The following is a 20,979-nucleotide window of genomic DNA, read 5'->3' on the forward strand; positions in this document are numbered from 1 at the left end:
TTATTGGTTTTGGGAGGGTTTTTTTTTCTAATTTTATGCAAAGTGGAAAATTAAGCCAGCTATAATAATAAGAGAAACATAAAAATAAATCCTAAATTTCATTGATTAAGTTAACACTTTGATCAAAAAGGAGAAAATGGTCAAAATTATGTTACCAAATCCTATGATAAGTCAAAACTATACAGAAATATTTCCTGAGCAGATACTATTTCACAGAAAAGTAGTAAACACTGATAACAAATATACTCAGTTGAAATTATAGCATGTTTATCAACTGATGGAATCTATGAAATAGGTTAAATCTTATAATAGTACCAAAAGGCATTTCCCAGACAATACACACAAAACTTAGCCAGCAATGTGATGTGAAAGAAGCATTAAACAAATGTGCTGAAAATTGTTGTTTGAATCCTGTTTGCCCCTGGGATTGTCTTGATTTTTTTTTAATGAAGTAGATCAACTTTCCTAACCAATAATTTATTGAATTAAAAAAAAAAAACAATTTCTCCATTTATGCAATAGTATCATTGTTATCTGAATTCAATCAGATACAAAGAGGACATTATTATTGTTAATTTTTTTTAATTTCAGGTCTTATCTCACATATATTTTGCTTTGTTTTTAATACTTTTTCCATATACAGTCTCATTTGATTCTCACAACAACCTTTTCTGTTACAGTAGGCTCTATTATTATCCTCATTTTACTTATGAAGATTTTACATGTTATCCTGATTTTTACAAATTGAGTTTTGAAGCAGTCATGTAACTTTTTCAGGTTAACAAATCTAGTGTCATCAGTAGGATTCCAACATAGGTTCTTTTGACTCCCAAGCCCCAAAGACTTGTGAAAAACATTTTTTGTTGCTAAATGCTATACTAAAAAGATGAAGTCATAACTTTGCTCTTGGCCTCTAAGATAATTGAAAACTTCTAATTATTGCATTAGATTTATATTAACTACTGTGGGAATAATACAAAAGTTATATTCAACCAAGCAAGCCAACATTTTGGTTGATGCTAATATTTCATTGAGTCCAATGCACTGTCCTGTTAGGTGCCAAAGCTGTACAGCAATCCAGAGAAACAGATAGTGAGAAAGTTCTTGGTTTGAGCAGCAAAACATTGTATGTTACCATAATTGGAGTCCTGGCCTTTCTTAAAAAGAATAGGTGGAAATATGAAAATTCAATTCAATCTGACACTTTTCCATACTATCTTTAAATTGGCATAGAAATATATCAGAATGGACCTCACCTAAGGACCTGTAAATCAATAACTATTTTTCTGTCTCACCCAAACCTGAGGTCAGACTAGTGTGGTAGAAAGGACAAGTGAGGTGTTGTTAAACAGATCCCTCTCACTTTTACTCTCATGTGGCTTGTGTTCTGTGCTGTGGAGAGCAAACTCAAACTTAGTTATCTTTGTTAACCTTGTACTGCTCATCCACCATTGTTGTGGTTTGTCCTTTTTTCTCGAAGACCATGACATCCAGAAGGTAATGCCATGACATGCAAGTGAATTGGATTTAAGTGACCGAGGGCTATGCAAAGTCACTAGCCTCACTTTCTCTTCCAGAGCCATGTGGTCTTCCAGGTCCAGTGGTGAGATATGGATCAATCAGAAGGACTGGAGATGGCCAGGGGATACAGTTGGGAGACCTTGGCCTTTTTAAGCTAAGGTCTTTAACAGGTCTTAGTTTGACTGAGGCAACACCCATTCAAAGAATGGCCTCTATTAGCTACTCAAAAATATCAGTCTGGGAGGGGAAGACCCTCAGAGTTTCTGGCCTAAACCTAAACAATTGCTATTTACATTCACTCTGACCAATCTGGGCCCAAACAATGATCAAGTGGGTTTGGTCTGAGACCTATTGTTAGGCAATCAATGAGACCCAAAGTGAATTGGGTTTAAAGCATGGTGCTTAAGAAAGAAATCTAGCCAGTAAACTCCAAGATATCTAGAGGTTTCAGAGATTAAAATTTATATTTCTTTGGGCAGAGCACCTGTAGGTAAGGGTATGATATACTATGTGAACATATGGAAAGAATGGAAGGAAGGAAGGAAGGAAGGAAGGAAGGAAGGAAGGAAGGAAGGAAAAGAAGGAAGGAAGGAAAGAAAGAAAAAGCTATGTTGCCCACAGCTGTGGCCAGTTCCAGTTGGGTCCTGTGAAAAATGATTTCTCTTGGTAATCTGTGTCTTGGAGACTCAGAGTTCCACCCTGCCAGCATTCTGTCCAAAGTTGTTCAGAAGGACATCTCTGATAATGATATTGCATTAAATTTCCTTATCTTGGTCAAACTCCAAAGGAGGCCTGAATTGATTTTATCCTATTCAGGTTTGGGTGGAGACAGACTCTAAGACTGGGGGTGGTCCTTTGATGGCAAGCTATATTGGCCCCTGTGGGCTAAATGATCTAAAGCACATGCTCAAGACCTTATTTTAATATGACCCACCTCCTGGTATGTCGACCAATCACAGTTTATTGGTACCCTTTGGGAACACCTACTCTTTGAAGAGCATATAAGGCTGTATCCCAAAATCCCAACACAAGCCAGTTCTAAACTGGCCCTCTTAGGGGGGGCCCAGTTTTGGACTGAACTCCCACACAATGCCTGTCAAGCTAGCTTGAGAGAAATTAAACTGTGGACACATATACCCTAATTTCATTTGTCTCTTTCTTAGAATAAATTAATTGGGGTTCACAGTCCCCAGTGGGGCAGCTTCTACTACTACTCAAAAAGGTTGTTTGTCCTTCATTCTCAATGAGGGCCATGACTACAGGGAGGTGAAGCCATGACATGCAGGTGAATTGGATTTAAGTGAGAGAGGGCTGTGCAAAGTCACTAGCCTCACTTTCTTCTTCAGAGCCATCTGGGTCCAGTGGCAAGATAAAAATCAGAAGCACTAGAAATGGCCCTCACTATTATTGTAGATAATTTTGAAAAGGCTATATACTTACCCAACCATGTAGTTATAGGCGTTTACTTTATTCTTATCATTGTTAAGATACTCCCATTTACCAAAGTAGAATTAGACTTTTCAGAGAAATTTGTAGAAAAATGAAAAAGCATAGATCACACGAATCATCCTGACTTTCAGTGGAGTTATTCTGAAAATGTTTTCAATTAAATAAATCAACTTTTCTCTCAACATTTTCATTAAATTACTAAAATTAATCACCTTATCTATTTAAGTAATAGCATTATTTCTAACTGACTTCCTTCAGATAAATAAAAGGGAAGGATTCCCCAAGTATTTATCATAATCATATTTTTCTCCTCATTCCTCCCAGTAGAAATTATTTTGTATATGTTTTCTTTTTTCATTTTTATGTGTATGTTCTCTATCCCTCTCCCCAACTGAATAAAACTTCTCAAGGGGAGAGATTGTTTTGTTTCTTTCTTTGTATCCCTAGTGTCTAGCAGAATTCTTTGGTAAGACAAATACTTATTGTCTTATTGGTCCTCAGGTGAGATCCATTCTGATACTTTTCTGTGATAATTTAAAGTTGGTAGGGAGAAGTTATAGATTGAATTTTCATATTTCTACTGATTCCTCTGAAGAAAATCCAGGATTCCAAGTGTGGCCACACAGTGTTTTGCTGTTCAAACTCAGAACTTTCTTGCTCTCTGTTTCAGTGGTTTGGTGTGTATGTGCTTGTTGAAATAAATTAACAAACAGAAATCCTGAGGGTTTTTTTTATTTCTTTTTAGAAAACATGATTTAAATGAAATTCTGCCATTTGGAATTATAAATATCTTAAATTACACCAAGTAGGTAATTAAGTTTTATCACAAGAAATATGTCACATAAAGCAATACTCAAAAACTGATGGATGCTATTAGTTGATATTTTAAATATATTTCTATTCATCAGGAAGATCAGCATGATTTAAAAGAAAACTGATTAGATTGAGATCATGAAGAATAGGGTTGTAGTGACTAACAAAGCCAGCTGTATGACCTTAAGCTAGTAACTGCTTTTCTTAAATGGTTGGACAAAATAATCTCTAAGTTACCTTCAAGTCCTTTGAGTATTTAAAATAGACATTTTGAGCAAGGAACGAATTTAGAACTGAAAATGAAATAAAAAAATAAATCTAAATAAAATGTACACTTGTATGTGTAACTCCTAATATACCATTTCATTGTAATCATCATCATATTTCTCAAGAAATTATTACAATGATACATATTTTTAAATAATGCATTGCAGCTTTAATAAGTTGGACTCTATGTGGAATGTTTTTTAATATAGGAAGACAAATTTAACTTTTCTAGTAGCTATAAATGAAAGGCCTATTATGAAAAGAAATATATAAACTAGTATTTTAAGTAAAAGTGAAAGCAAAATTCCAAGGGAGGTGTGTAAAATAAATTAGAACAAATTTCTTTATCATTGTCAACAAATTTAGAAGGTTCTATGTGCATTTATATTTGTATTTATATGGGCATGTATCCCTATATATATGGATATATTCCCATATAAATACACACACGTGCATATGCACACATATACATATCTCTATATATGATATATACAAGCATGCTATCTAGATTGTATGTATGCTTATCAAATTTGCAAAAGACACTAACCTGTGTAGTTTAGCTAGCAAACTTGACAGGATCCAGAAAAAGATATGCTAAAACATTGGGCTGAATCTAATAAGATGTAATTCAATAAGAATTAATATAAAGTCACACAGATGGGTTAAAAAATAACTTCTCAAGTACAAGACATGAAGAGATCAGTAAAGCACCTAGGAATTTTAGTGGAGTACAATCTCAGTGTGAATCAGTGGCATAATAGAGCAGTTGAAGAATCTAATGTGATCTTGGGCTGCTTTCAGAGAGACCTATCTCCCAGATATTAGGCAACAGTCCTTCTGTATTTGTTCCTGTCACATCTCATTGGGAGTATTATGTTCAGATCTAACAACTACTATTTAAGTTTGATAACAATAAAGCAGGAAAGTGCAAATGAGACGTTTGCATCTGAGTCCAGAAAAGTGTAAATGAGACATTCGAAGGGACTAGAATACATGCCATTTGAATATTGGTTGAAAGATTTAGAAGTTTTTAACCTGCAGAATCATAGGATACATAATAACTATAAGTTTTTGAAAGATTGTTGGGGCAACTAGGTGGCACAATGGATAGAGCACTGGCTCTGGATTCAGGAGGACCTGAGTTCAAATCTGGCCTCAGACACATAACACTCACTAGCTGTGTGACCCTGGGCAAGTCACTTAACCCCATTGCCTAGCCAAAAAAGAAAAAAAAAATGATTGTCATGAGGAATAAGGATTAGGGCTCTCCTGTTTGGCTCCAGAGAGAAGATTCAAGAGCGATGGATTGAAGTTACAAAAAAGACAATTTAGGCTCAATGGCATAAAAACAAAACCAAACAAACAAATGGGAAAAAAAACCTTCCTGAAAATTAGAAATGCCAAAATATGGAACAGACTGCCTCCAGAGGTGGTTGGTTCTCCCAGGTTGGATATCTACAAGAAAATATTGGTATGTTGTAATGTAGTCTTCCTCCTCCTCTTTCTCCTCTTCAGTCTTCTATTCTTAGTCTTCCTCTGGCAGATATTTGGCATGATGGATAGAGCACTGGACCTGGAGTCAGAAAAGTCTGTGATCAAATCTTTTCTCAGACATATACTAGTTGTGTGGACCTGGACGGGTCACTTAGACTCTGTCCATTTCTTCATTTGTAAAATGGGAGTAATTACACTGTCCTTGTAACCTTGTTATAATATTGGCAGAACCATATAAATGTTAGTTATTGACATGCTTATAAAAGCATTTGTGCAAGTTCTTTAAGTTTGTGAAATGTTTAACGGGTATTATCTTATTATGATGTATAGGTTTCTGAGAATCTTTGCAATTCTCAAAAAGGCGATTATCTACATATCCATTTACAATGTATATACATGTATCTACAAATTCATTTATAACATTCTAATTTTTAATTATTGTACACCTTTCCCCACAAATGTCTTTTACTGCATAGCACTTACTATGCATAAATCTGCGTGCATTTGAAACTAATAATCCTATTTCTTCTTTTTACTATCCCAGAATTTGAACATTTTACTAATTCTTACTGGATTTTTTCCAAGTGATTTTCAAGAAGTGTAGTTTCAATGTAATTATTGTATTGCAGTAATATGAGTGGATATACTTATTTCTAATGTCAATCTTAGATCACTGCATATACTTCTATACTTCTAGAATGAGGAGCCTGTGTTTACCAAAGATGGCAGCAAGTTCTTTATGACAGTCCCTGTTAAGCAGGGAGGTCGAGGAGAATTCCATCACATTGCCATGTTCATTGTTCAGGTAAGACATAACTTCCTCCTGTAGTTTGGCAATATTCTCACCAATCTCTTTTATTGTATGACTATTCAGACCATCGAGGAGTTAAAGAATGGCCATTAGTTCAATGGAACAAAAATTTATTATATACCCTCTTTTAGTACAATTATAAAGAAATAAACTCAGACTCCTCAGTTTGGAAATGAAATTTTCCTAAAATTTACACTACCTTTACCATTCATTCTATGTTCCCCAAAACATATCTTTCATTCCATCTGGGCTACCCGGCTCACCATCCTCTGAACACAGCATATTCATTACCATCTCCAAATCTTTGACAATGCTATTCTTTCTGTCTAAATTATTTTCCTTCAAATCTTTCCTTATCCACATTCTACTTAACTCTCAAGATCAAATTCAAATCCAGCTTTTTCAATGTGATCTTTCCTGATTATTTCATCACCTGTTGATCTTTCTCTTCTCACTATGTATTATCTGCTCATACTTTGGGACACATATTATAGCACTGCAGCTTAACTTCATTTTTACTCAAAGGTGTTCATGTAAATGTCTAGCAACCAGCTCTCTCTCTATGGAAAAAAAAAAGATACAGAGAATAACATATTTTAAGTTTAATCTGCATTATTAACAATTTCCTAAGTCTAGATAATCATCAATGCAATAAATCAAACCATCATTGGAAGCATTTGCTGATTTCTGAGGTTTGAATGTTCACAGTAATATTTTAACAATAGCTCACACATTCCTGCTTATTTAACATACATATGTGCATTTTGATATCACAATGATTTTTGCCCTGGATGGCTGGGAAAATGTCTTATATTTCATGTGTCCCCTCATCTTCAAAATATTGCACAGTATAGAACACATAATAGGTACTCTATTCATACATCATGTGTGAAAGGATCAAAGACATCTCTTTGATGAGCATAAAGTCTATAAATAGAAAAAAAAGAAACTATTTTGCTTCTATAACAAGGGAACAAAATATACAAAGATACCTTTTGGTATACAATGATATTGGTTGGTTGTAATGAAAAAAGTCTCAGTATGACCTCAGGGAAAGGAAGATGAAGAACCATAGCACAAGTAAATATAGTGAAATGAAGTAGCTTTGCAAAAGATTGAAAGATATGCCCATGAGTTTAAAGAAATTGGCAGATTTTTCTTTCCTTTGGTCTTAAAGGCATTTTCCCTTCTCATCTCTAGTGAAGTAAAAAATTCTTTGTAGTAAATATACCTCAGCTTTTTAATTTGTGTATGCCTATTGGAGAATCATCATGGCTTAGTGGGTGGTCTAGTCTCAAAACTAGTAATAGCTGATTTCAAATCCTCTTCTAACACATATTGACTACGCATCTTAAAAAAGGCACTTTTCTTCTGAGTGTTTGGATCTAGCCAATTCTCTAAGACTATAAATTATAGAACAGGTACTAATCTACTTTCATTGAAGGAGATTCCTCACAACTTCACTTTGCCTATGAAATCACAGGTCCATTCCCTATCTCTATGTAGGTCATATGTTGACCTGGCAAAGAGAAATGAAATAATACCAATGATTTATTTTGCCTTTCATGGCAGATCCTTGAATTCTTTTATTTTCTCTCTCTCTCTCTCTCTCTCTCTCTCTCTCTCTCTCTCTCTCTCTCCCTTTCTCTCTCTCTCTCTCTTTCTCTCTCTCTCTCTCTCTCTCTCTCTCTCTCTCTCTTTTGGTGAGGCAATTGGGGTAAAGTGACCTCCCCAGAGTCACACAGCTAGTAAGTGTTATGTGTCTGAGGCTGGCTTTGGATTCAAGTCCTCCTGACTCCAGGGTTGGTGCTTTATCCACTGCACCACCTAGCTGCCCCTCTGTTATATTTCTTAATCATATCTCTTGTATTCAGAGAACTATATGAAGTCTAAAGTAATCCAGAAAGTCCAGGTTATAGGCTATTCACAGATATCCTCAAAATAAATGAATGTATATGAGAACACTGTATACTACCTAAATATCCAGGACATTTCCTAAAGGAAGAATATAAATCCTACAAATAGGTAAGAATGATGGTATCTAACAATATATGCAATTTTAATATTTGGGGATTGAGAATCCTATGTTATTTTATAAAAAATCCTTTCCATGTAAAGGACGGAAAACCCTTAGGTTACCCAATACCTTATTTCAACCAACTATATCAATATTATATTTAAAGTACACAGGTCAATTACTATCTTGGAAAGAGTTAATATCACATGGCATAGTTCATTATTTCTGAAAGGGTCATAAGAGTAGCTTCATCATAAATTCTATAGTCCTTTATTCTTGTTCTGCCTTGTCATTATCACAGGACTTCATTTCAGGGGGTCTTTCAGTCTATCCAGGCTAAATATACTGCAAAGTGAGAAGATGGCAGTGATGTATTTGTGAGCTTAGTGGGGTATGTGTTCCTCCCCTTTGTTAATGGGAAAAAGAAGAGAAAGCAGATAATCATAATCCACAGTTAGCTAAACATTTTATTAGAGTTAACAGTTAAGTCTTTCTTCCCTAAAACTGCTACCATGATGAAGTTGATTACTTTGGATATCTTCCCCCTTCTCTTTTTCCTTTATACCCTTTAGAAAAGATGAAAATTAAAAAGCCCTAAACATAGACACTTCAAAGAAGGAACATTAGGTATTTCTCAAAGAGTATAAAGAGCTTTTGACCAATTGAGAATTAACTCTATAGAAGAGAAAATGGTCATATCCTCACTATATCTGGATGCAAAGGAAAAATTGTGATTATATTCTGTACATAGTCAGAGGAAAATATTTAGGTATTGAGAGATATTGACCTACAAGGTGTTATTATGAGGAACTCCCATTGACTGCTATATCTGTGGGCTGGGTATCTGCTACATGGAAAAGTTTTGTGAATTCCTCATATGTCTATTAACTTAATAAAAGGAAAAGAGAGAAACTTCATTCTGTAACCATTGACCAATGCTTATCAGGAAATGGCACTCAGGATGATATAAGACTTGCCATAAAGGAGAGAAAATGTGTCTGTGTGCTATGCTTGGCACGCAGCATTAATTTCATTGTCGGCAATTTCTAAAGCAAACACAGACCTAAAAAGTATATTAACCACTGCACATTAAGCATTTGATCACTTCAGATATTTTCAATAAGCCTGCTTTTCTAGTGTGTGTCACTGACTCCCAAGAATTCAATGCTTTTCAGAAATCTGACCAGTTGGCATCCATATAGGTCTCAATTCCACAAGGAAACCTTTAAAAATTGGGCACTTCATGACTTTTTTTTCCCCTTACATTTTCAAAGAACATAGACTAAATCAAATTAAGTAGCTCAGACTTGTGACAGAATGTAGTGAGGAGCTCCCAAAATTCCATTAAATAAAAAAAATTACATGTTGGTAATTAATTCACTTATTTCATCAATAGAAAGTTCTTTATTCAAAATTAAATTCAACTGATTTGAAGTGATAATTTCTTTTTGCATACTTTCAGATGCCATTATGCATTATCAATCTTATGGAAAATATGATATCAATACTTCTCATTCTCAATTTGATCACTTTTTCAACTCAATAAGGGAAAAATGATGAAAGTGTGTTAATGTATCTTAATATATTACCTGAGAATATAGATCATCTAATATGAAAAAGCACTAAAATAGGGTGCCTACTATTTCTTAGTAATTTTAGTCTTTTATCATAAAATTTAAATATTACAATAATTTTAAGTCAATAAACAATTAAAAAAAATAAGTACATAATATAGAGAAATTCTGGATGAGGTACCAAGAAGAAATACAAGTGCTCAAAGGCTCACCAGTTAGGTAGTTTATTACTCACAGTCATGAAAGTATTGAGGTCCCCAGCCCTTCAGTACCACAGACAAACACCCTTATATCTAATGGTTGTTGCTGGGTCTATAGGGTTCAAAAAGGAAGGGGACCTTAGGTACAGTCAATCAACAGGATGGTTCAGTCCCTACCCTTATCAGTTACAAGGGTATTAGGATTAAGAATTTTTTTTTAACCTTAAATATCTAGATTAAATGAAGTTTGCTAAACTGATTATGATCTAGAGAGCCTTGCACCCCTTACTTGAATGAAGCTAAATAAACTAGTTATTGAGTACATAGCAATTTCCCAGTGCAATAGGTCACTAAGTGGTCAAATATGGAGTTATTTCTGTCAGCTAGGTCATAGCAGAAAGCATTATATGATCTATAGCTGTAAAGCACCTCATAAGGAATTTCATCTTTCCTCCTCATGTCATAAATGAGGATACTGAATCCCTAATAGATTAAGCTATTTGCCTAAGGTAACAAAACTAGTAAGCATCAATGGTGGGATTTAAAGACAAATCCTATGATGAGAGAGTCAATACTTTCTAACAGTAGCCATCCCACACTATTCCCCTTGGTGAAAAAAATTAATCAGATTTTGAAAAAAATACTAAGGGTACAGAGCTGATAAGTAATAAAATGTGTAACATTAAAGGGAAAGCAATAGTTGACACCTAAACACCTAACAAAGGATACAGAACATGTGACTCAGATCCTGAAACAATTTTTGAAATAATGTGAAAAATGTTTTATAACACTTACATGTTGTGTACAGTATGTTAGAAAATGGTATTTGATTCCCATTGAAACATGGTCATATGTTCATGTAATTTAAAGCTGGAAGGGAATGCATCCAGGTTCACCTGACTCATTTCACAGATGAAGAATCAAAGTTCAAAAGATTGAATAAATTTCAAATGGCATTGTAGGATGCAAGAAGTAGATCCAGGGTTTTAATTAAGGTCCTCAAAATCTTTCCATTATTCTCTATGTTTTAATATTTCCCACTATCAAAATTTAACAGCAGTTTCATAAATCTTTAAAAAAGATGCATTGACATGTTCTAATCTTTAAAGATTTCTATTTTTAAATGCTTGCAAAGCAGAATGTTAATAGCATCATAATGGATTTGTTTCCTTATTCAATAATAAGAGAGTTCATTGTAATATTGTATAAAATACTGTATGTGTCCTAGAACCTTAAAATAATTTCCTTAATTTCCTTGGAAAAGGCAGAAAGAAGGGGTGATCATCTACCAAAAGATCTAGTCTCGTCCTAACAAATTTTCAGGATAATGGTATTTAAACTCATTGAGATCAGACTTCCATCTCTGCCATAACTCATAGGCCAGCTGGTAAAAGTGCAATATTTGTTGAATGATTTTATTCCCAGTGAATTAAATCCAGAAGTATTATTCAGGGTTAAGAATTCTGATATTGGAGGCTGATAACCTGTATTCAAATGTCACCTCTGAAGTCCATCTGACCTTGGACAAGTCACTTAAACTACCTAGACCCCACTTTCCTCAAATGTGAAATAAAGAAGTTGGACTAGATGACCTTGAAAATCACTTCCATCTCTTGATCTATGATCCCGTGATTCTATGAATTGATATAGAAAAGAGAAATGGCAGGAGTATACTGGATCATAGAAGCATGAAGAATAAGTGACTACAAGTTTGCTTCATTTTCCTTTAAAAATGCTTTCTTCTTTTTTGACCCATGAAGTACTAGACTTGAAGGAAAAAAACTGTGTTACAAAGACTTGAGGCAAAAGCTAAGAGCTTGAGGAGGAATTTCACTCTAAACCCATAGATTGTGATTTTGTTTTCTTTCTCTCTCTGAATAGGTTGCATTTTTATCATGAATATGTATCCCATGGATCCAAATTAAACCAATTGTATTTCCTAAGGCCTAGAGTCAATATCAATCATTTATAGTCTCCTTGTATTCCACTATAATCAAACCAAAACCCAATTTATAGAAGAGTTGCAATGTATTTGTTCACTCACTTAGAAGCATTTAATACAATACATATAGCTTGTAAAATTCTATGCTCATTTGACACACCTAATGTGCTTGTGTATGCCTAGACTTGATTCTCTTTTCAGCTAGAAGAAGGCAACAGCTCTAAGGTGTATGACAAATACTGAAAAGAATTTAAGTTCTTTGTGGGAGGAGGCTATTTTCCTTTTATCGGTGTATACTGAATGTCTGGCCCATGCTTGGAACACAGTAGGCATTTGAGAAATTTTTGTTGAATTAAATTGAGTTGAAAAATAAAAAGAATGTTGATATGGGGAATAGATGTCAGAGAAAGTGTTTCAATCTGTTTTTTGTCATTATATATACAAAGTGAAAGAGAAAATTTTAATTTGCCCATATTATTCAGAAGTTGCTGTGTCTTCAAATAGTGAGGCCTATGAGGATTGACTTATTATGTATTTGAAGGTTTTGTTTGTGGGTATGGGGATATTATTTATTTTCTTTTTCTCCCTTGAATTTGTTACTTTATTGAAAATTTTGCTGCTAGAAGTACCTGTGCAGGTATGTGTGGATTTCCGAGAAGACTACAAATTTCATTAAAAGAAGGACTTTTGTTGTATCTAAACTTAGAATTTTACCATTCTCCTATCACAATGCTCTAAATACAGTAAGCATGTAATAAGTGTTGGCTTAATTAAACAGATAATTGTCTAACTTTTCCTTGATTTTCCATGAGAAAACACTCTAGTAATTGGCCTGAAATTCTGCCCCAGCATGTCCCTTGCCCATAGAGTTGATGCTACTTAACTTCACTTTGAGCTTAATTCCAAAGTTCAAGGATCAAGTCAGTGAAAAAAAAAATAAGAATTTATGGATATGGAACTTGTGTGGTTCAGCCTTTCCTGCCTGCTAATCTGAATTTGTGGGCTTTCAAATCACTAGGTATTTGCCTTTTCCCTTGTGACCAAGATCCTCATATTGTGTTCTAGTCTTAGTATTTGGAGCTCTGTCAAGTTCACTTGTAATCTAAGTCTCTGCCTTTGTATGCTACACATTACCCTACTCTCTCTGGAAACTAGACCTTGCAGATTTTCAGTAGTACTGGTACTCTGCCTTTGAATGGTAATCCCTGTGGGTGGATCATTTTTATTGCCAGACCTCCCTGGTATAGCGACCTGGACCTTACCCTACTTCTGCAGCCACATTATCTCTATCTTCTTTCACCATTCCCCTCAGGAAAAAAAAATCCATGTTGCTAAGGCTTCTCAATTTCATATTTGCATCATCTCTCCAACATGCCCCTTTTTCTCCTCTAACACTGCCATCATTCTGGTGCAGGCTGTCATCATCTCACACATGGATTATTGCAAAAAGCCTGCTGTTGAGGCTGCCTGCCTCAAGTTTCTTCCCACTCCAATCCACCACCCCCCATTCAGACACCAAAGTGATTTTCCTAAATCACAGGTTTTACCATATCACCCCCCCCACACACACATACACCCCACCATACTCAATAAATATTGGTGGCACCCTATTGTCTCTAGGATAAAATACAAAATTCTCTGTTTGGCATTCAGAGCCCTTCATAACCTAACTCATTCCTACCTTTTCAGTTTTCTTAAAGCTTCTTTACCCATTATACTCTTTGATCCCGGGAAGTTGACCTTGCTATTCCACAAAGAAGGCATTCCATCTTTCAGCTCTGAGGCTAAATCCCCAGGCATTTTCTCCAGCCATTCTACATACCTGGAATGTTCTCCCTCCTCATTTCCATCTATCACTTTCTCTGGCTTCCTTTAAGTCCCAAGTAATATTCAATCTTCTGTTGGAAGCCTTTCTTAACTCCTCTTAATTCTATTCCCTCCTTTCTCTTAATTATTTACTACTTATTCTGTATAGAGCTTGTTTGCACATATCTTGCTTTTTTTCCCATTTGTTTTGCTTGTTTTCCCCATTTGATTATAAGCTCCTTGAGGGCAGGGACAGTCTTTTGCCTCTTGTTGTGGTCCAGGTACTTAGTATAGTGCCTGGAAAATTTAAGAAACGCTTACTGACCAACTTTATTCTGTGTTCCACACCCCTGCCAAAGTCTTCTTGGAACCCTTCATTTGTACTTCACTACCTACCAGTGATGATGTCTGCCTGCTTATCTGCCTTAAGAATCTTCTTGTTTGCTTCTGAGTTATGTTTTTCAAATGCTTACCTCAGAAGTTCAGGATTCTTCTTATCAGTCATTGTTAGCACTTTCCAGGATTGTGTCCCAAACTCTGTCAGGGTTCCAGATGATTCTGGTATAATCTTTCTCAGTACTCACTAGGTGTTTGTGCTGGAGACATCCCCAGTTTAAAGTATTTCAGATCTAGGCACTAAAGTTATTTTAATTTATTTTTATACTTGCTATATTTCTTGAGATAAGCATATGTACATACATAGACATGTAGGTAAATTCAAAATAACACTTTAACACAAACATGATACTGCCTTAAAAGAAAGATTTCTTTCAAGTAAGTGAGGTAGAATATGGTAAGCACAGAATCATTCTCATTTATTTCAAAATTAGGAATTTCAAAGTTTGACTAATTCAAAATTCAATACATATATCCATACATGTACACACACAGACACAGACACACACACACACACACATATATATAATATATACATATATGTGCATATATGAATGAATTAAGGGGCAAGGATATGCAGTCTGGGTATCTATGTTCTAATTGCTGACTGGTTCCACAAACATTCTAGGTATTAATTTTGATTAAACTGACTAGTCACAATCCATCTAGAGCAGAGTGGCCTACATCCCATTTCCTGTCAAACATTATTGTATTTAAATAGACTGTAACTGACTACTTTGCCTATAGCCTGTAGATGATAAGTGTACACTTTCTCAGATCAATTATATATTTAAATGGAAGATAAGAAAATAAGATTTTTGAGTATGTTTATGTGTATATGTGTATGTTTATATGAATATAGTTTTGTACTTAAATGTGATTGACTAAATGTTACATTGAAATGATTCTTTATGTAAAAAGAAAAGCAAGCTGTATATAATGGAGGTTTGTAGTTTCACATTCAATTCTTTTTTTATTTTACTCCATATGAAAGTATTTATTTTATTGCATGTAAGTTCAGAATTTTTTAAATAAAAAGCTAAATGGTAAGCAAATACTGACTTATCTGAGCCTCAGTTTCCTCATGTGAAAAGTGAAGGCATTGAACAGAATGGTCTCTATGCTCCTAGCTCTAACATTCTATGAATCGGTGATTAAAGAACTAAAAGTGACATATGCAGGCAATTCTTTAAAACAGTACCATATTCCAAATATAAGCTGTTCTAAATTTGAAATATACATCACATCCAAATTGAAGCTGTTTAAATAAAATGAAAATCAATATTTTCCATTTCTTTGTAGCCTAAAAGTGAGCAAATCAACGTGCGGCATCTGACATCAGGAAACTGGGAAGTCATAAAAATCTTGGCATATGATGAAAGTACTCAAAAGATGTGAGCATTGTTTTTGTTCTTTAACCAAGTTAGAAATCAAGTTTGTCAAATGGAGTGTGTTCACTTGTAATCACCATTTTACTTACTGAACTTCAGTAAACACAGTGTGGCTACAGCCCTGAAGCTGTTCTTTTTTTCTACCTTACTCTCCCCAAATAAAAATGAGAGGTTTTGGAAAGGTGTCCATAATTGTGCATTTCATTGTTTTAAGTAAATTATTCTTATTATTATATGTAATATATTAGTATTAATAGTAGAATTATTATAATCAAATGTCTTTGTTTCCTTGAAAATAGCAAAATTCTATTTGCACATATTGGAAATCAAGTGAAAATTCAGTGATAACGTTGACAAAACTAAATGCCTCTCTAACTTGGTATTTCTTCACATCTTTGGACAGTTATTTCTTGAGCACAGAGACTTCTCCAAGAGGAAGGCAACTACATAGGTAAGCAATACGTAATGAAAGACTCCCATAGTATTGTAACTAAGTCATCATTTTAAAAAAATGAATATATGGATAATCCATACTTACCTTATGGAACTGGGATGGTATGGCTAATTCTTGACAATAGGGCCATATCCTACTTACAGCCAAAATCTCTCAAGTGTGCTGTCTCCCTAATAAAAATGTGGAATCCTAGAGAGCAAAAACTGTTTCACCTATTTGTTTCATAATAATTTTTCACATAGTAAACTTTTAATAAATGCTTCATTCATTCATTTATCTTTAATTTGAAATTCCCTGGCACACCCTCAGACCCAATCAACCTTTGTAACCCGGTCACTTTGCTCTCCTTCTTGGGTTATTTCAATGATCAATGCTTTTTATCTTTTTTTTCCTCTTTCCCCTACTCCATGTCCACTTGGAGACATCTCTCCTCCTTGATCACTCATTCTCTATTTTCTTTCTCGAATTCTTTCTTCTACTCATCCCTTCTGCCAGGTTTCTAGTTGCTTATATCAGCATGTATTTTCCAGCTATCTCCTATGACATTTTGTTTGTTGTTATTGTTGTTTAGTCATTTATTGGTATTATCTGACTCTTTATGACCCCATTTAGGGTTTTCTTGGCAAAGATACTAGAGTAATTTGCCACTTCCTTCTCCAGCTCATTTTACAGTTGAGGAAAGTGAGGCAAAAAGGGTTAAGTGACTTGCCCAGGGTCACACAGCTAGTAAGTATCTGAGGCCAGATTTGAACTCAGGAAGATGAGTCTTCCTAACTCCAGGCCCAGCACTTTATCCACTGCACAACCTAGCTGCCTGTTCTTTGACATCTCATTCTCCATTTCTGTCTAAAGTACTCAATTCACACCTACCAACAAATCCAGAGCAACTCTTCCTCTCTCCTCCAGCTACCCACTAGATCCAATGGTATAGAACTGAGTGAGCTATGTTTTGCCATGGCATGTGGACCTTAGAAATCAAGGTCTTCAGCTCGTTCCATATTTCATATAAAATTGAGGAAACATAAGCAGTAAGTGGCAGATCCAAGATTTGAATCCATTATTCCAAATTCAGCACCCTTTCAACAATGCCATATTGTCTCATGCTTTGCTCCTTGTGATAATGTTTTTGTTTTATGGAAGTTCATATGTGAGCTATATTCTTTAGACAGTGACCTCCCTAGACAATCATGTTGATATTTTAATATACTATCATAGAATCTTTTGTACTTCAATTACCAATAACCCCATGGTTTCAGAGGTACTTTTCACAATGTGATCATGTTGTGTGTTTTGAATGACCATACATCTTTTCCTCAATTTGTAGAACACCTTATCATTGATGTGGGAGTAGAGCACATCCTAAATGTAGAGCTGAATAAGTTAAAAGCAGATAATAACATTATATACATGGCAGTCTCCCTCCTCATTCAGGAAACTTTGCCTGAAATTAGTAAAAGAATGATCTTTTTTTGAATGTCTGTATAATTCTTTACCAATTTTTTCATGTGTGTGTGCATACATATGTGTATATATATATACACACACACATATATATACATATATATATTCTTTCTAATTTACATTTCACAGATACATTTTCAAAATGTCAAAACTGCCATGACACATTTCCAGTGCAAATTCATCACTTTTTTTAAAGCTTTGTCACCATTGATTCTGGGAGAAACATTTGACTCTAATTTGAGGGCAAAATAACATTTTTAAAAGGAAAAAAGCTTTGCCTTTTATTTCTGTAAAAATTTACTTCCCCTTGAAGCAAAATTCTTCTTTTTTCATCAACAAGCCAAGATGTGATTTTTCTTTCTCTCTTTTCTTCTTGTTCCTCCCAGAACAAAATATGTTCACTCAGTTCTAATCATTTCTAGGAGAAAAGGAGTCATCTAGAGATGTTATATCTGATTTCTTTTCAGGGGTAATAATTAAAATGATAGCTCATTTTTTTTTTCTATTTAGAGATCTGAAGCTTGATTTTCCTCAAGCACATATCATAAAAAAAATCAATGTCTATGAGCAATATCTTAGGGATATTGAACTACATGATAATTTCATTTCTTTAATTCAATAAAACCCTTAGTAAGAGGAAAAAGAGGATTTTAGAAGATTAGTTTTAGCCACAGTCAGCCAAATAGAATGGTCAGTCTCAACTCAGCTTTTCCTTATTCATCTAAAAGTGATTTGAATCCTAATTATTACTTAGACAAGAGTGTGTGTGACCTTTCATTGAAACTGTGGTAGCACATCATGGGTTTATGTGTCCTCCTCCAGTATGGTATATTGTGTGATTCAAAAAAGAATGTGGCATCAATAAATTTTCCCTGAAATAGCTCATCAAGTTCCATCTGGCTTGACTCTAAGATAACGTTAGTGTTTGACCCACAAAACTCAATCAATGTCTTGCTCTGGCCATAAAAATCATAATTTGCTTATTTTATATATCATGTTAGACACTCCTGGAGGATACAGACTGCCAGATTATGTAACCTTTGCCTCCCAAATTTTCTATTTCACATGTAGCCTTATTTTACATGAGTAATTACAATAATTGCAACATTGAAGAGTATGTGAGATTTGTAGCAATGGAAAAAGAATCAGGATGTACAAAGGACAAAACAGACATAAAAATCAGTTCCCAATTATTCATGGGTGAAATGTTATTTGGGATTTGCCCTCACCTTTACAAATGTATTAATCACATCATGGTGGACTTGGAATCAGGAAATCTCTGTTCAAATTTTATATCAGGTATTTGCTAGCTATGTGATTACAGGCTGATCACTTTATGTCTCAGAGCCTCAGTTTTCTTGTCAGTAAAATGGATGTGATCAGAACAATGATGAAGATAACAACTGACATTTTAGATAGCATTGCAAAATATTTGAAATCCTTCACATATATCTCACTTGAGCCTCATAATAGCCCTGTGAGTTAGGTAATACAAGTATAAAAGTCCTTTCAATATCTCACAAGATTGTAGTGAGGAAAAAACTTTGCAAACTTTAAAATGATTTTTTTTGTTTTTACCAATATCATCATCATCATCATCAACCTCATCATAATCATCGTCGTCATCAACATCCTCATTCTCCTCGTCACTATCATTATTACTATTATTGTCTTCATAATCTAGAAAACATCACATATTTATTAGTTAGAGCTGCAAACATATTAACAAAGTATATGTTTTTGAAGGAAATAGTGCACTCTCCTTCTATGATTAATTCTTAAGCTAAATAAGAATAATTTTGTATCCTTCACTGATTTATATTTTTCACACCACTATCTTCTTATATCAGTAACAAAAGATTGATCTTTTACTGGTATTTAAGATGTAGGTAACTTTACATATAAAAGAAGACCTTAAGCATGTCACTTAAACTCTCTGACTTTCAGCTTTTCCAGCTCTCATTTGGGAGATTAATAAATATACAAGAATGCTGTGGGGGTGGAATAGGAAAAAAGAAGTGAAAGTATTTTGCCAAAGCATCAAGGACTCTACAACCATGAAGCATTAGTATTAGTGAAATCATCTGGAATTAGCATGGTGGAAATAAAGCTTTATCTCTGGTTCTAGCATGGGAGGGGTAGCACCTCTATACTTCATCCCTAAAGAGTCCTCCCCAAGTCTTTCTTCAGTTATACAGAGGCACAGAGTGTGGCTTTTCTATGGGATTTCCTAGAGAAAGAATTCCAGACTTTTTGATTCCTGAGTCCCTTTGGCAGCCTGCTGATACCTATGAGTCCCTTCTCAGAATAATGTTTTTAAATGCATAAAATACATAGGACTAAAGAAAGAAACCAATTATATTGAAATTCCATTTTTAATATTCAAACAAGTTTGTTATATTGTGATGTATCTATTGACTGGTTTCAAATACAGTAATTTCAAAGTAGTTATCAGTATAAATGGTATTTTGAGATACTGCCAACAAATGTTAGTTGATATGAAAATATCTGTGACTTTTATTAGTGGCAAAGACACTGTTGCTAATAATATTACAATGGTTTATTAACTACATTCATACTTGAAGGAAATGTCAGACTTCTGTTAGAGGTTATTCAAAATTAAGATGTATATTTTCCCCCTCCAAGTTTATGAAGCCCAGAAAATGAAGGAATTCTTTAATCTCAGGTTAAGAGCACATGCTGTAGGGGACATGCTGCTTTCTCCTAGTATGGGATTGTGCAATGTGTGACCATACCTTTCTTTTCCCTTCCAACTCCATATTGACTTTTGTGCTACCATCACAGGCCCCTAACTGAATTGTTCTAGGTATAAATAAAATTCTTGACATCAGATCTCAATGAACATATTTTTAGAGGGAAAAATAAGTGCCTACCTTTGAAAATACTATTCCCAATGTCAGAATGTAAAATATGGATATTAAGTAATGAAACTGGTTTTTGCTTATAGCTTGTGAAATCAGTCTCATCCCTTTTAGTTGCCTTTTAATATACATAAAGCTTTTGGTTAACTGTGCATACAGAGAGGGCAAGCGTTATACTGCCATTGATAATGGAAACTGATCTTGACATTTTAAAAACTCTAAGCCACATTAAAATATCCATTAATGCTGATGAAGATTGCCACATGCTTCCTTGCACGGAATATTAACATTTCGAACCTTTCCATCCCCCTCCCCACCACCCCCAGTGCATCCACTGATGGATTATTGAATCGTCAATGTCTTTCATGCAGTTTTATGAAAGATCAGTGCACATATTTCAGTGTGAAGTTTAGTCCTACGAATCAACATTTTTTATTACACTGTAAAGGTAAGAGAAGAATGGCTTCTGATTAAAGTTGTTTCATGTATTCTATTTGGTTA

The 20,979-nt window shown here is 34.5% G+C and overlaps 1 protein-coding gene across 1 annotated transcript in view; it reads left to right on the top strand.

Moving 5' to 3' along the window:
- The window catches only part of DPP10 (dipeptidyl peptidase like 10), a 934,204-nt gene that overhangs the window by 874,525 nt on the left and 38,700 nt on the right, over positions 1-20,979 (top strand). Inside the window, exons 13-16 of the mRNA XM_027854721.1 lie at positions 6,242-6,349; positions 15,593-15,684; positions 16,085-16,132; positions 20,805-20,926. Coding sequence (XP_027710522.1) covers positions 6,242-6,349; positions 15,593-15,684; positions 16,085-16,132; positions 20,805-20,926 — 370 coding nt within the window. The remainder of the gene's footprint in view (positions 1-6,241; positions 6,350-15,592; positions 15,685-16,084; positions 16,133-20,804; positions 20,927-20,979) is intronic.

Source organism: Vombatus ursinus, unplaced genomic scaffold (genome assembly GCF_900497805.2).
Source record: "Vombatus ursinus unplaced genomic scaffold, bare-nosed wombat genome assembly UNPS02010548.1, whole genome shotgun sequence".
In the NCBI taxonomy this organism is placed as follows: Eukaryota; Metazoa; Chordata; class Mammalia; order Diprotodontia; family Vombatidae; genus Vombatus; species Vombatus ursinus.